Genomic DNA, 15,057 nt, shown 5'->3' with positions numbered 1-15,057 from the left:
TCTGTGCCTCCTGGACTTGATTAACTATTTCCTTTCCCATATTAGGGACGTTTTCAACTCTAATCTCTTCAAATATTTTCTCAGTCCCTTTCTTTTTCTCTTCTTCTTCTGGAACCCCTATAATTTGAATGTTGGTGCATTTATTGTTATCCCAGAGGTCTCTGAGACTGTCCTCTGTTCTTTTCATTCTTTTTTCTTTATTTTGCTCTGCATCAGTTTTTTCCACTATTTTATCTTCCACCTCACTTATCCGTTCTTCTGCCTCAGTTATTCTGCTATTGATCCCATCTAGAGTATTTTTCATTGCATTTATTGTGTTTTTAATCGATGCTTGATTCATCTTTAGTTCTTCTAGGTCCTTGTTATCTGTTTCTTGCATTTTGTCTATTCTATTTCCAAGATTTTGGATCTTGGAAATAGAATCTTGGATCATCTTTACTATCATTATTCTGAATTCTTTTTCAGGTAGACTGCCTATTACCTCTTCCTTTTTTAGGTCTCGTAGGTTTTTATCTTGCTCCTTCACCTGCTGTGTGTTTTTCTATCTTCTCATTTTGCTTATGTTACTGTGTTTGTGGTCTCCTTTTTACATTCTGCAGGTTCGTAGTTCCTGTTGTTTTTGGTGTCTGTCCCCAGTGGCTAAGGTTGTTTCAGTATGTTGTGTAGGCTTCCTGATGTGGGGGACTAGTGCCTGTGTTCTGGTGGTTGATGCTTGATCTTGTCTTTCTGGTGGACAGGTCCACGTCTGGTGGTGTGTTTTGGGGTGCCTGTGGCCTTATTATGTTTTTAGGCAGCTGCTCTGTTAATGGGTGGGGTTGTGTTCCTGCCTTGCTAGTTGTTTGGCATAGGGTGTCCAGCACTGTAGTTTGCTTGTCGTTGACTGAAGCTGGGTGCTGGTGTTGAGATGGAGATCTCTGCGAGATTTTCGCTGCTTGATATTATGTGGAGCTGGGAGGTCTCTTGTGGACCCGTGTCCTGAAGTTGGCTCTCCCAATTCAGAGGCACAGCACTGACTCCTTGTTGCAGCACCAAGAGCCTTTCATCTACACGGCTCAGAATAAAAGGGAGAAAAAGTAGAAAGAAGGAATTAGTAGAAGAAAGAAAGAGAGCGAGAAAGAAAGGAAGAAGGAAAGAAAGGAAGGAAGGAAGGAAGAAAGAAAGGAGGGAGGGAGGGAGGAAGGATGGAAAGAAAGAAAGAAAGAAAAAAGGAGGGAGGGAGGAATGAAAGAAAATGGAAGATTGAATGGAAGAAGGGAGGTAGGGAGGGAGGAAGGAAAGAAAGAAAGAAAGACAGGAGGGAGGGAGTAAGGAAAGAAAAAGAAAGTGAAAGGAAGAAGGGTAGGAGGGAGCGAGAAAGGAAATTAAGACAGGAGGGAAGGAGGGAGGGAGAAAGGAAAGAAAAAGAAACAGTGAAAGGAAGAAGGGAGGGAGGAAGGAAAGAAAGAGAGAAAGAATGAAAGGAGGGGTGGAGAGAGGGAGGGAGGAAGGGAAGGTAGGAAAAACAGAAAGAGCAGGTAAAGTAAAATAGAATCAAGTATGAAATATAGTAGTGTTATTAAAATTAAAAAGTAATTATTGAAAAAAAAACGGACAGATAGAACCCTGGGACATATGGTGGAAGCAAAGCTATACAGAGAGAATCTTACACAGAAGAATACACATACACATTCACAAAAAGAGAGCAGGGGGAAAAATTAAAAATTTTGCTCTCCAAGTCCATCTCCTCAATTTGGGATAATTCGTTGTAAAAAGAGGAAAAGGGAGAGAAGTCTGAAATCTTGCTCTCTAAGTCCACCTCCTTAATTTGGGATAATTCATTGTAAAAAGAAGAAAAGGGGGGAAAGTCTTAAATCTTATCCTCAAAGTCCACTTCCTCAATTTGGGATGATTCGCTGTCCATTTATGCACTCCACAGACGCAGGGCACATCAAGTGGACCGTGGAGCTTTAATCTGCTGCCTCCGAGGCTGCACAGAGAGATTTGCCTGTCTCTGCTCTCACAGCTCCCGGGTCTCAGCCTTGGACCTGGCTCCGCCTCTGCGCGTAGGTCGCCAGAGGGCGTCTGTTCTTTGCTCAGACAGGACGGGTTTAAAGGAGCCGCTGATTCGGGGGCTCTGGCTCACTCAGGCAGAGGGGAGGGAGGGGCACGCAGTGTGGGGCGGGCCTGCGGCGGCAGAGGCCGGCGTGACGTTGCAGCAGCCCGAGGCGCTCCGTGCGCTTTCCCGGGAAAGGCGTCCCCGGGTCCCGGGACCCCAGCAGTGGCGGGGTGCACAGGCCCCCTGGAATGCGGGGCGGACAGTGACCCGCGCTTGCACACAGGCCCCGCGGCGGCGGCAGCAGCAGCAGCCTCAGCGTCCCACGCATGTCTCCGGTGTCCGCGCCTTTACCCGCGGCTCGCGCCCGTCTCTGGCGCTTCCCCAATCAGCCCTCTTAATGCCCTCTCCTCGCGCACCAGGAAACAAAAGGGAAGAAAAAGTCTCTTGCCTCTTCGGCAGCTCTAGACCCTTTCCTCGGACTCCCTCCAGGCTAGCCGTGGTGCACTAACCCCTTCAGGCTCTCTTCCTGCCACCAACCCCAGTCCTCTCCCTGCTCTCCGACTGAAAGCCGATACCCGAGCCTCAGCTCCCAGCCCCGCCCATCCCGGCGGCCTAGCAGACAAGCCTCTCGGGCTGGTGTGTGCCTGAGGGCACCAATCCTCTGTACTGGAATCTCTCTACTTTGCCCTCCACGCCCCTGTTGCTGTGCTCTCCTCTGCTACTCCGAAGCTTTCCCCCTCGGCCACCTGCAGTCTCCGCCGGTGAAGGGGCTTGTAGTGTGTGGAAACCTTTCCTCCTTCACGGCTCCCTCCCACTGGTGCAGGTCCCGTCCCTATCCTTTTGTCTCTGTTTATTCTTTTTTCTTTTGCCCTACCCAGGTATGTGGGGTGTTTCTTGCCTTTTGGGGGGTCTGAGGTCTTCTGTCAGCATTCAGTAGGTGTTCTGTAGGAGTTGTTCCACGTGTAGATGAATTTCTGATGTATCTGTGGGGAGGAAGGTGATCTCCACGTCTTACTCTTCCGCCATCTTCCTCCGGGGTCTGTGCCTTTCTTAATATACACACCCTCTAAGAGGATTATTCCTGTGTGATATTTAAGAAAGGTATAATTAACCCCTATTTTATAAGTAGGAAAATAACCCAAGAGAAGTTAATTGGCTTGCTATTGGTAATGGGTTCTAAATCACAGGAATATTAACTCCCTTACCCATTGTTTTCACTATCAATCCATATTGATAATATCACTATCAATCCAAATCAGTAAAAATCTCTCATAGTTAGTAAGCTAGCTAGGATATTTAACTAGACTTTAATATTCTCCCATGCAAAACAATGCAGCAGGGCTGGGTGGGGAAAGGCTTCTCCAGTTTGTAGTTAATTAACCAAAATAGACTAAAGCCAACTATAATTTAATAATCACTTCTGCCTTAAAACTTTGCAGAGATTGGAGTAATACTTACAAAAATTACACAAGTGCAATCTCTCTTTTCTATATAAAACTGTGTAGAGAAGCTGAAGTAGGAGTAGAAAAAAACTTTTCTGTTTGTGGCTAAACTCACATCACCCTATTGGAACTAGATCTTAACAGATTTTCAGTTATCTAATTTTAGGCTAGGGTTCCTTTCTGTGGGCCATTAGCAGAAAGTTTTATTTGTTGCTCTCAGGAAATTTTTTCTCATTTTTTATGGCAATGTAACATTCAATTTTGAAAATTAAAGTGAATTTAAAGGAAAACGTTGTTTATAATTTTTTACAGACCTCCTTGACATTCATTAATCTGTTAATCACAAAGTTCATGATTTACTTGTTTAATGTTTGAAGATTAACACCAGTAGTAATCCACATACTTAAGTTGGAATCTACTTTACCTCAGTAATACAAATGGTTATTTGGACAATGCTTTCACCAATTCCTCTATTAGCTTTTAAGAAAGCATCATTTTTTATAAGCATTTCTTCTCTATTTCCCTATTCTCCCATAATTTAAGTGCTCTTATTTTCTTTAAAACAATACAAATGAATGTCATGTTGATCTTAGCATTGATGAGTAACTATTTAAAATGAGTGAGACCAGGGAGATCAGCTCCATGCTTTGTGACCAACTAAAGGGTTGGGATAGGGAGGCTGGGATGGAAGGAGATGCAAGAGGGAAGAGATATGGGGATATAAATATATGTATAACTGATTCACTTTGTTATAAAGCAGAAACTAACACACCATTGTAAAGCAATTATACTCCAATACAGATGTTAAAAAAAAAGTTAAAAATAAAATGAGTAGGCAAAACCTGCAACTCAAATCTTACAATCTCTTGGTAACTGCATTTCAACCTTCTATGGGAAATGTTGGATGTGGTCATTTTTAACGTTGTTCAAATTAACATTTAATGTTTTTGCATTACTCTCATTTTCATTTTTCTCCATATTTTGATTCCGTTATATGATTACTTTGAATTGAGACATTACAGTGTTTTTCTAACAGTTCAGCATACAAAAGGAGTAGTTAAAACTTATACAAAGAAGAACATAGTTCTACTTTTAAATATTACATTAAGAATTTTCCTAGTGGTCCAGTGGTTAAGACTCTGTACTTCCACTGCAGGAGGCACGGGTTCAATCCCTGATCAAGTAACTAAGATCCCACAAGCTGAGTGGTGCAGCCAAAAAATAAATAAATAAAAAGCTAAAACCAGCCTAAAAAACAAAAACAAACAAAAGGTAAAACTATAAAGCTTCTAGAAGAAAACTTAGGAGAGTATCTTTGCAAACTTTGGTTAGGCAAAGTCTTTTTAGAAAGGACATAAAAAACACTAACCATGAAAAATTGTTAATTGGGTTTCATAAAAGATTTTAAAATCTGTTCATCCACAGATGTCAAGAAAATCAAAAGACAAGTCAAAGACTGGGAAGAAATATTTGCATTACATACAGCCAATGAAAGACTTATGTTAGAGTATATAAATAATTTTTACAACTCAATAATATAAATAAAAAAATAATTATTACATTAAAATATTTCCAATATGCATCCTATACAAATCTCAAGTAAATTTGACCTTACAAAACCATTTTGTAACTATGTACTTATGGAAGGTAGGTGATAATGACCGTAGATTTTTTTACAGCAATGACAGCACGTAAGTAGCTTACCTCTTTTTACCATGACATCATCTACAACAAGAAATAGTGAAAGAATATGGCATTCCACATATGACATAAGTGCTTAGAATGACTTAGTATGGCTCCTAACATAGTCAGCATTCCATGAATACTAGTTTTTATTTATTCTCCTTTCCCTTTCTTTCTCTTCCCTGCTGGAAAGTAGAGTTCAAATATTTCTAGAGTTCTTAGTGTAGCTCAAAATTTGCAGGTCTGTGTATTGAACACATGCACTTTTGTTGCTATTTTATAACTGGTGTATAGGAGGCACAATGAAGTTATGGGAAGAAGTCTAGTAGTCAAGGTTTCTCAGTTACTAATTCACTAACTCAGTTAACTAACCCTGAGAAGTCATTCAATTTCTCTCTCCCTTAATTTTAGTAAAATAGTAATATTTCCCTAATCCTCCTCGTCAGTAAGTTAGATCCATACACGTTGACAAGTACAGTATATTATTACTACTATGCCCTATAAAATACATATGAAGTTAACAGTTATGTTTGTATATGTAGATTTTAATAAGGGTGAAATAATTGGCATATAATTGATATATAAAACCATCTCTAAATCATATGTTCTTCAGTGTATAGTTGTGGTAAATAGTTTTATATTTTATCCCCATATGAGAATAGGAAGATAGCCATATCCCTTTCTAGGGTGTTTCTTACAAGAACAAGAGATTAAATAAAAGAGAAAAGCATATATTAAAGAATTAATTCACAAAAACAAAGTGAGTTAAATGCAAGTGAGAGAGGTTGATACGACATTATTATACAATTTGCAAAGAAAAGATGATTTGTACTGGTCTTTGTTTTTATTTTATTTTATTATTTTTTACATCTTTATTGGAGTATAATTGCTTTACAATGGTGTGTTAGTTTCTGCTTTATAACAAAGTGAATCAGTTATACATATACATATGTTCCCATATCTCTTCCCTCTTGCATCTCCCTCCCTCCCACCCTCCTTATCCCACCCCTCTAGGTGGTCACAAAGCACTGAGCTGATCTCCCTGTGCTATGCGGCTGCTTCCCACTAGCTATCTATTTTACGTTTAGTAGTGTATATATGTTCATGCCACTCTCTCACTTTGTCACAGCTTACCCTTCCCCCTCCCCATATCCTCAAGTCCATTCTCTAGTGGTCTTTGTTTTGATTAAAATATAAGTCAGAAATTTTTTAGGGTTAATAAGGCTAAGTGGTTATTATTTTCACTAAACCCTCATTTTTTTGAAAAAGTGCTACATTATAAAAATAAGCACTAGACCTTTCTGAAAAATGACTCTAAAACTATGCTTTTCTCTAGAGAAAGAGGAATCAAATGCTATACTTTTATTTATCTGCCCCTATCTTGCAAAAGTCTACTTTTCCTACTCTCAGATTAGAAGCACTGTATTTATATTATTGTACTAATATCTAACTGGACCCCCAAGTAACCTCACTACTGTTGCGTATTTGATTTGAGTATGTCCCATTCTGAACATGTTTGACAATTGAAGTAAACTTCATATAAATAATTGCATATTTAATTTGGATTGAACCTAAGAGTGGAGCTCTAACCAGCATATTTTTTCTTTCTCTTACTCAGGTCAGGAAAACATGATCTTTTAAATGTGATCTTATTTAGTGCCAAATAACATAATGCCCATTTGAAAATTAGAAGCATATCACTAATTAAGCAACTTCAAAAAAACAGAAAGCATAAAACTTAATACTTAGCAGGAGAAATCGTTTATAAAATATTGGCATCTGTTCAGGAATAAGTTAGCTACCCACCAAAAAAAAGGTCTGATAGCTCAAAGTATGCCTGTGATGAAGCCTAGTAGTTTTTAAGGAAATCCCTTTGTTTATATAAGTGAATTAGTGGTGAGGCAACACTTGGAAGGAAATATGAGCTTTGGGTAGAAAATATAATTTTTTCTAAACTTATATTTAAGCCTTCAAAAGTGTTATAGACATGTTTCTTGGTAGTTTTCAAAAAATAAATAGTGAGAAGTTACTTTTAAATAACCATCCTGTCAGGGAAGGAAATCTCATCCTGAAAGGAAATTGCAATCATTAACAAAGATTTTGATTCAGAGAAAACGGCGTGGATCTTTACTCATGTTTTAGACTGTGAAGGGGAAAAAAAACCTTTTTAAATGGCTTGCTTATTAAGCTAGTCATGCATTTCACTGCAGGTTGTAAAGCAGTAGAACATGCACAAGAGGCTCATAAGCATATTTTAGAGAAAGGAAATATCATTTATACCATTTTTATATCATTAATATCTCACCTAGAGAATTTGCTTAAGCTTCAAATTACTATAAATCTACAGTTTTGCTCACCTTTGTATAATTTTGTTTTTAATAGAATGAGGCCCACATCAATGAATATATGATTAAGGGATATGTGTAATAAAATAATACATTTATTACACAGAGATTTATTCAAATCTTGAACATATATAGCAAACAAAATACTATAAAGCCCATTTGTGGTTTTTAGTGAAGTTCATTGAGTAGATTTTGGATTTTCTTTGTTGGAATGAAATTTTGACTGGTTTTATTGTTTTTTCTGTGCAGCCTGAACACTGAAGCCGGAACTCCAACTGATCATAGGCACGAATAGGGTGCTGTAGCAGTTACCTGCTTATCTAATGCTGTAATTCTTTAAAATTCATACTTAAATTCTTAAAATATGGAACCATCTATTACTATTTGTTCATTACTGATAATTAGAACCTGGCACGTACAGGAAAAATGTGTTAGAGAATGGGCTTCACAAGTGTTTAGGGGATAATCATAATGATGATTGAACATGATACTTTACACTTCTATAACCCCTTTCTTCCATGGAGTTCATAGTGCTTCATAAACATTATCACATTAAACCAGAGAGCATCTTAGTGGGGTAAGTAGGTGGAAGAACTTTTAAGATATAGAAAATTCTATTTCTAAATGCTGTGACAGAAATTAAAATGCAGACACACCCACTTTAAGCTGTGATTACTATGAAATAGCTTTATATTTGGCTGACCCGAGATTTAACAGGAATTAACATGAGGAGGTAATTCATTTGTGCAAATGATCCATATTTGTTAGCATTGCTTTGGACATCACCTTTCTGAAAGAAACACGTTGCCTGTACAGTTCTCTAAGGAAATATGGAGAGCACTAGTTTGTAGGTTTTACCACACTTAGTTCTTCCTTTGATTTGTTGATGGTGGAGCAAGTCATTTAACACCTTTCTATTAGCATATTCCTTACTGTAAAGAAGGCAATGATAAAAACACATACCTAAGCAACTAAAAATACCTCTTTTATTTTTTTGTGCTCTCCTTACATCTCCAATACTGTTTCCTCTTCATTAAGCTATCAACAAGCAAACAGACTGAAAAATCTATACACCTAAGAATGGAGAAAGGCAGATATGATGGGTCAGTCACATCATGGATATTTTCCACTGCTCAACCTCTGGTCTAGACATGGCCAGATGCCTAAGATGTTCCAGTCATTAGAACCCAATGGGTCATTTGGCTTGAATTGCCCAGGAAATGGCCTTAAATATTTTTAACTGTTTACTTAATGGAGACCTGGCCAAAGGCTGGTGGCAAATACTTGTCATCATTATTTTCATGCCTCCTAAGAATCTAATAGTGCAGTATTCCAATGTGTTAAATGGTAGTCTAGTGATCAAAAAAAAAAATTAACTCCCCTCCTAAAGTGCCCTCCTTACACCAAGCAAAACCTAATCCATTGTGTTATTTTTACATCTGCCCTCGAACTAAATTCTGATGTGACAGAAGTATCACTCATCCTATGCAAAAGTCCAACTGAGTTTTTATCCATTCTCCAATAATCAGTTCCCTGTGGCAGTACATGCAATTTCTACTGGAATGCCCAGCTTCCCTACACATTTTAAAATATCACATTAATTCATACCAGTGTGACATTCCAGTCATTCTATGCTCTGAAGGAATTTTTTCTAAGGCTTCTGGTTCTCTCTACATACTGTAGGTCTATTTGTGTAGAGTAGGTATGTTGCTTTAACCTAATTCAGTGAAATAGTGCCAAATTAGAAATAAGTCATGGAGAAGGACCAAGGCAAATAACATTTTTTAGAACTTTATTACTATCAAATATCTGAATTGAATAACAAAGAGGTGTGACTTAATAAATAACATCCAGAAACGTCTCATTATTTGATAGTCAAAGAGGATATATTGAACTATAGGGGAAATTGAACAGCATTTTCAAATTAATTAAGTTACTGAAAAATAAATATCTTTAAAAAAATAGATATGTTAATTGACTTTGGTTGAACTATAAGGAATCCTCGTGCATTTTCTTCTGGCCTTTTTCTACATACCTGCCTTTTTGTGATGCCTGATTTTAGCTTTTTTGTTTTTTTTCATGAGCTTCAGATATATACCACAAAACGCAAGTCTCACACTTACTTGAGTTTGTGACAACCAGGTGTGACCCTTTAAAGATAACTTATCAGCAGAGGCTCATCTCCTGTATGCAGGAGGACACACCAGACTCCTGTGCCATGGGGTATGCCCATATCAGGCAGTGCTGTGCTAAGCCAGGGACTGTATGGGCCTTCTATTTTATTTTTTAAATTGTCACATTTGTGTGTATTGAATCCCCCTTTTACTTATCTGATATATCTTAAAGCAATAAACTCTGCCAGCTCTCCTGAAATGTCAGTGTGTGTCACTCCTTGTAAGTTCCCAAGCTCCCTAACATTCCTCTGGAGAGGCTTTGTTCATTGCTCTTCCTGATCTTTAATCTTGTTTACATCCAGAATGCATATTAGATCATCTCTGTTTGGAGCTCAAGTGCAAACCCTTTTAAAAACATGAAACATTCAATTACTAATTAGCTGTTTCCTGTTCCTAATGAAGTGAGCATGCCAGGTTTGGATTAAAATTCAGCTACTGCTCTCCTCTGTTTATGGTTCCAGATGTTTTTGTTTTATCTAGAAGTTTACTTTGACAGCTGCTACTAAATGATAAATCACTCATATTATAGCTGTAATGCATTTTGAAATTGAAATGTGACAAACTTTGAGATTGCTCCAAGGATCAGTGTCAGTTAGCAGGTCAATATTGGCTCCTTCCATATGATCACCGTAGTGGCATATGTAAAAGAGTAACAGAATCTGTGTCAACATTGTACAGCATGCTACACAAGAATCTATTTTGCTACTATCCTCTAAATTAGGAGAAACAAGTTTAACTACAGTGAAATCTCAACTTATTTTATTCTATGTAGAAAAAATGATTCATATTAATACTGTCTTCTGCTGGCCTAGTTTTTCTTTGGATTTTTGAACTGCTGTGGAAACACTTCCTGGTAAGCCTTATAAACTGGCATATTTAATGAAGGGTGTAGGCAAATATGTTTGTCTTTTTTAACAAAGACAAAAATTAAACATAATAAAGGAGGGCAATTTTTCAGAAACTGCATTTTTCTAAAGGAAGATGGTGATTGCTTTTTGCCATTTGTTACTGTGTTTATGTACTTTTTTTTACAGGATGTTACTTTTACCATTGCTTTCAAATTTGTAGTGTTCTCAATTTGTATTGCATGATTTAAGTTTTAACTATATTGTATAAATTTCAATTCTGGTAAAATGAGTGTCTGCTATTTGATGTTGAAGAGCTTTCTTTTGACATTTAGGCTGTGTATACAGAGGACGAGGTAGACTGGAAAACAAGCAACTATCTGGTGAATTTTATCAGAATAAATATTCTCAGACACCACAAAGGAGTCTGAGCAATTCTCTGGGGTGACAGACTACTACACAGTTTCCCAAAATTCAAGCTTTGTTTTCTTCTTCCCTGGAAAAGTTCCAGTGAATTCCATGGGCTCTTAAGCAAAATGCCTGGTTGCCCTCTAATGAAGTCTGAACCTCCAGGTGGTCTAACATAGAGCCACATTCTTTTATTCTTCTATTACCTTACCACATCTTTATTTTTGGTTCTGAGGTATTATCCAGAAAACTCCACTGACTCGCAATACCTCTGACACAGAAAGAAAAATATTTTAAAGATTTTATACATTAAGGGGGGTATGTCTTCCTCCTGACATTGCTAAGCTTTGACTAGACTGAATTAATATTTTAGATGAGGCGTATCAGTCCAACAATGATAATGTATTTTCCTTTATATGTGAAGATGATACAACAAAGACTTTAAGTGTTTTTTAAGCCTGGGTGATGGATTTGTACTGATCATACACACTTTTTTCCCTTTTTCCGCTTTTGTCACCAAAAGCCAATTTTTATGAGGTAGCTGGATACAGACTGGGGCTATAAGCCACGGCTATGGAAAAGAGGAAAGTTAGACAAAAATAGGTGGACTTGTTTTTGGAAATTGTTTCCAACTATAACTTTTACCCACACCATCAAATATTTTCTAACTCTAGAATGGTATGGATTCTTTTGATTACCCATATTTAAATAGATACCAGTTTCACTAAACACTGTGGTTAAATGATACTCAGAACGTGTCTCCCTTCATGCAGTATACATGGACAGTTAACCTGGGGAGAGGAAACAAAATGTTTCATCAAAGCTGTTATCACCTTAGATCATAACCAGACATTCTTTTTTCCTTGTTTTGGTAAACCATCTGGATCTCAAACATAGCATTCTGTACAAAAAGAAAAGTAATGTAGATAACAATAGACATCAAAGTTTATGAAGAGTCTTCTCAGTCTTTGATGTCTTCAGTGTAGTGGAAAGAAGAAAAGAAGCTGTAGCACACAACTTGAAGGATCTTTGAAAACTGACACATTAACCTATAGAAGTGTTAAGAAATTTTAAATTTTACCAATATTAAATCAAGCCTGTAACATCAGATCATTTAAGTTCTTGAAGACAGAAGTTTAGTATTTTAATGCACATATTAGAATTATTCCTCAGAAAAACTAACTTGTTTTCTTTTTTTTAAAGGAGGTAACTATTACTATTTAGCAATGGCACAACAGTTTTATTCGTCCTGAAAGGTCCTCGCTGGCTTTACATAAATGAAGATGCTTGTGATTCCAGGTTATCTCTGAAACTATTCAACATGGAGTTAATTCAATTGTATTTATCAGCAAAGTTTTGTTTACCGAAGCAGTTATTCAATCTATATTACATTTTTTTAAAGAAAGAATGTGTGTACATTTTAAAAGCAATGACGTAAATTTTGTTTTTGCAATTGATTGACCAATTTAAGAATATGAGCTAAATTCTAATGACTAAAGTAACTTGACCATATTTGATGCTTTTCTATGCTCACTTCAGCTTGGCTTTTTGTCTTTTAAGGGAAAAATGCGGTAGTGTGTTAGAGACTAGAAACATATATATGGTTTCTCTGTTCTACCATATATTAAGTTAAAGTACACCTTCTTTGTTAAAAATGTACTTGCTAAACTTCAGCAAAATAAAAACATTTTGACTTTGTCAATTGAACTGAGTGTTTATTTTCAAATTGCCAACTGTAATTATTGAAGTGGAGTCAGAGCACAAATCAAAATATAGGAACTAAGAACATGTTTGCAAAGCTTCCTCTGGTTTGATTATTTCTAAACAAATATGAACATGCATCTTACTCCATTTCACCTGTTGAAACAATTGTCTCCAATTGTTCTCATTGAATCGCACAAGACATTGCCTTTTCCTGGCTGTGTGTGCTTAGTAAACCTGCTTCCAGGGGAAGGGTTGTACTGGGAAGCAGGAAAATTGTGGTGAATCCAGCTGGAAAATATTTTCTGAATATCTATTATTTCAAAAGAGTTTCTCCCGTTTTCAGTGGTGAATGAAAATATGAAGGGAACATATCTACTTGGGCCCAAAGAAAATCCAGGTCTCCCTCTACCTCCAAATAGTTATTATAGGCTGATGAAAAATGAAAGCAAGTGAAAAAAAGAGCCTAATGATAAGCCAAAACCATAGCCCTGCCCTACAGTTTATCTAATCTGTCTCCACTTTCTCCTTGGCTCATTTCCACTAATATCCTGGAGGTCACCCAAATTCTGGTTCACCAAGGAACCCACAGTTTTTCCTGTGAAGTGCCACTTCCACTCCTCACCCTTTCTTATAAAGGGTGTGTTGTATCACAAAATGCTTCTAGCTGACCAGCCAAAGACTGTAGGTCTTCTATTTGGGAACTGCTTTCTTCCACAAATATTTCCTCTCACCATAAGCTCATCATCATCCTTGTTTATGGAATTTTTAAGAGTCCTGAAAAGGCTAAAGCTCTTCCTCTGCTCTAAAGGATAGAGATTCTTAAGGATTTTTGTTGGTCAAACAGATGTGCTCTGGTAGTGTACCCTGTCCCCACCATAGCACAATAAGCAGGGTACCAAATAGTTAATCATATGATATTCAGGGTTGCATTATTTAAAGCTTAATGCAATGACCAGAGGAGGTCTGTGCCATTAGCTGCCCAACTCTCAGGGGTCCAGGTGCCCAGTACTATCTGTGGTTTAGCCTCATCTGCTGGAATTTATCCACACTGGCTTAACATTGATGAGAGTGATTTGATTCTGGGTCACATAGATAAGTGGGACTTGTTGAGAAGTGGTGCAGCTATAGGAATCTCCTGGTTATTTGGAGCCCAGTTAATTAGCCCATCTGGAAAGAAAGAGCCAGATAATTACCTGGAGTGAAACCCACCGTGCACCACCATGTTTGCTGGGATAAGATTGTTTGCCATTTCAAAGCAAACCCTTGACCACACTTCCACAGTCTCCTCCTCACTACTTCCTTCCTCCTCCAACAACATAAGAACCTTAAGAAAAGAAGCTGGGTATAGGATAAGAATTCCTTCATTGCAGGGAAGTGGTTTCACTCTATGTCAATTCTTTCTCAGGTATAGACTGTCTTCTAGGGTTGGGAGGATCACTGTTACATCATTGTCCTTGCACTTTCTTTGAAAAACATACAGATTACATTCATCCTGAGACTATGGCTAGAGGAGCTGGATCAGTCTCATACAAACTTAAGGGACTCTGATCTCAAGTTCACTGCTTGTGGAGTAATGGTGGGAGAACACAGCTGCTCTCACCTCCACACATACTCACAGTACCTTCATGTATAAATACAATCCTAGTATAAGAGAAGCACCTAACCTTTTGTGGGATCCAATTGTTGTCACCTTCCCAGCTAACTAATACATGTATAAATTAACCCCAAGGGATTTTGTCGTGAAGGCCCCCTCCACCAACAAACACCAACATTGTGCCTTCTTAATCAGGGAAAAGTGTCTCTGCGAATAGCATTGCAAAAATAACTTACAGGGACTTCCCTGGCCGTCCAGTGGTTAAGACTCCATGCTTCCAATGCAGGGGATGAGGGTTTGATCCGTGATTGGGGAACTAAGATCCCACATGCCACGGGGAACAGCCAAAAAAAGAAAAAAAAGAATAACTTATAATAGAATGTTAGATTAGGAAATTAGTGGGAGGGTCTTCAAAAGCTATCAATTGCCTGACATCTCAATGGTAGGCACACAATTACAATTATTTGAACAATTATAATGACACAGAGCTACTATTTGTTAGAGAGCTCTCAGTTTTAGAAAGGTCAAAACTGATATTGAACCAAAATTTTGCCACTTCAACTTGAACTTGGTGAAGGAAAACCACACCCAATTACACACATAGCTAGTCACTCCTTATTTAAAATGATAGGAGTCCATCAGATATTATAGGTATTAGAAAATGAATAAGCATAGTTTCATTCCTCTTTGCATTCATGTGTGTGCATGTGTGAACACAGACAGTATATACACACAAAACATGTCTTCTTTTCTTTGTCAATGAATTATTGAAATCTAATTTGGACATTTAAAATTTTTCACCTGATTCAATTCTCCCTTGAAGTATA

The 15,057-nt window shown here is 37.6% G+C and overlaps 1 protein-coding gene across 2 annotated transcripts in view; it reads left to right on the top strand.

Annotated features, from left to right (window-relative positions):
* The window catches only part of DACH2 (dachshund family transcription factor 2), a gene marked incomplete at its 5' end in the record, with an annotated part of 684,702 nt that extends 672,246 nt beyond the window's left edge, over positions 1–12,456 (top strand). For both annotated transcript variants that reach the window (XM_081223202.1, XM_081223203.1), the window contains one exon: positions 12,136–12,456. In XM_081223202.1, coding sequence (XP_081079328.1) covers positions 12,136–12,185 — 50 coding nt within the window. In that variant the 3' untranslated portion in view covers positions 12,186–12,456. The remainder of the gene's footprint in view (positions 1–12,135) is intronic.
* Positions 12,457–15,057: the final 2,601 nt, after the last annotated feature.

Source organism: Mesoplodon bidens (genome assembly GCF_964165515.1).
Source record: "Mesoplodon bidens genome assembly, chromosome: X".
Taxonomy (NCBI): Eukaryota; Metazoa; Chordata; class Mammalia; order Artiodactyla; family Ziphiidae; genus Mesoplodon; species Mesoplodon bidens.
Note: the sequence above shows the minus strand (reverse complement) of the source record. Positions and strands in the feature narration are given on the sequence as shown.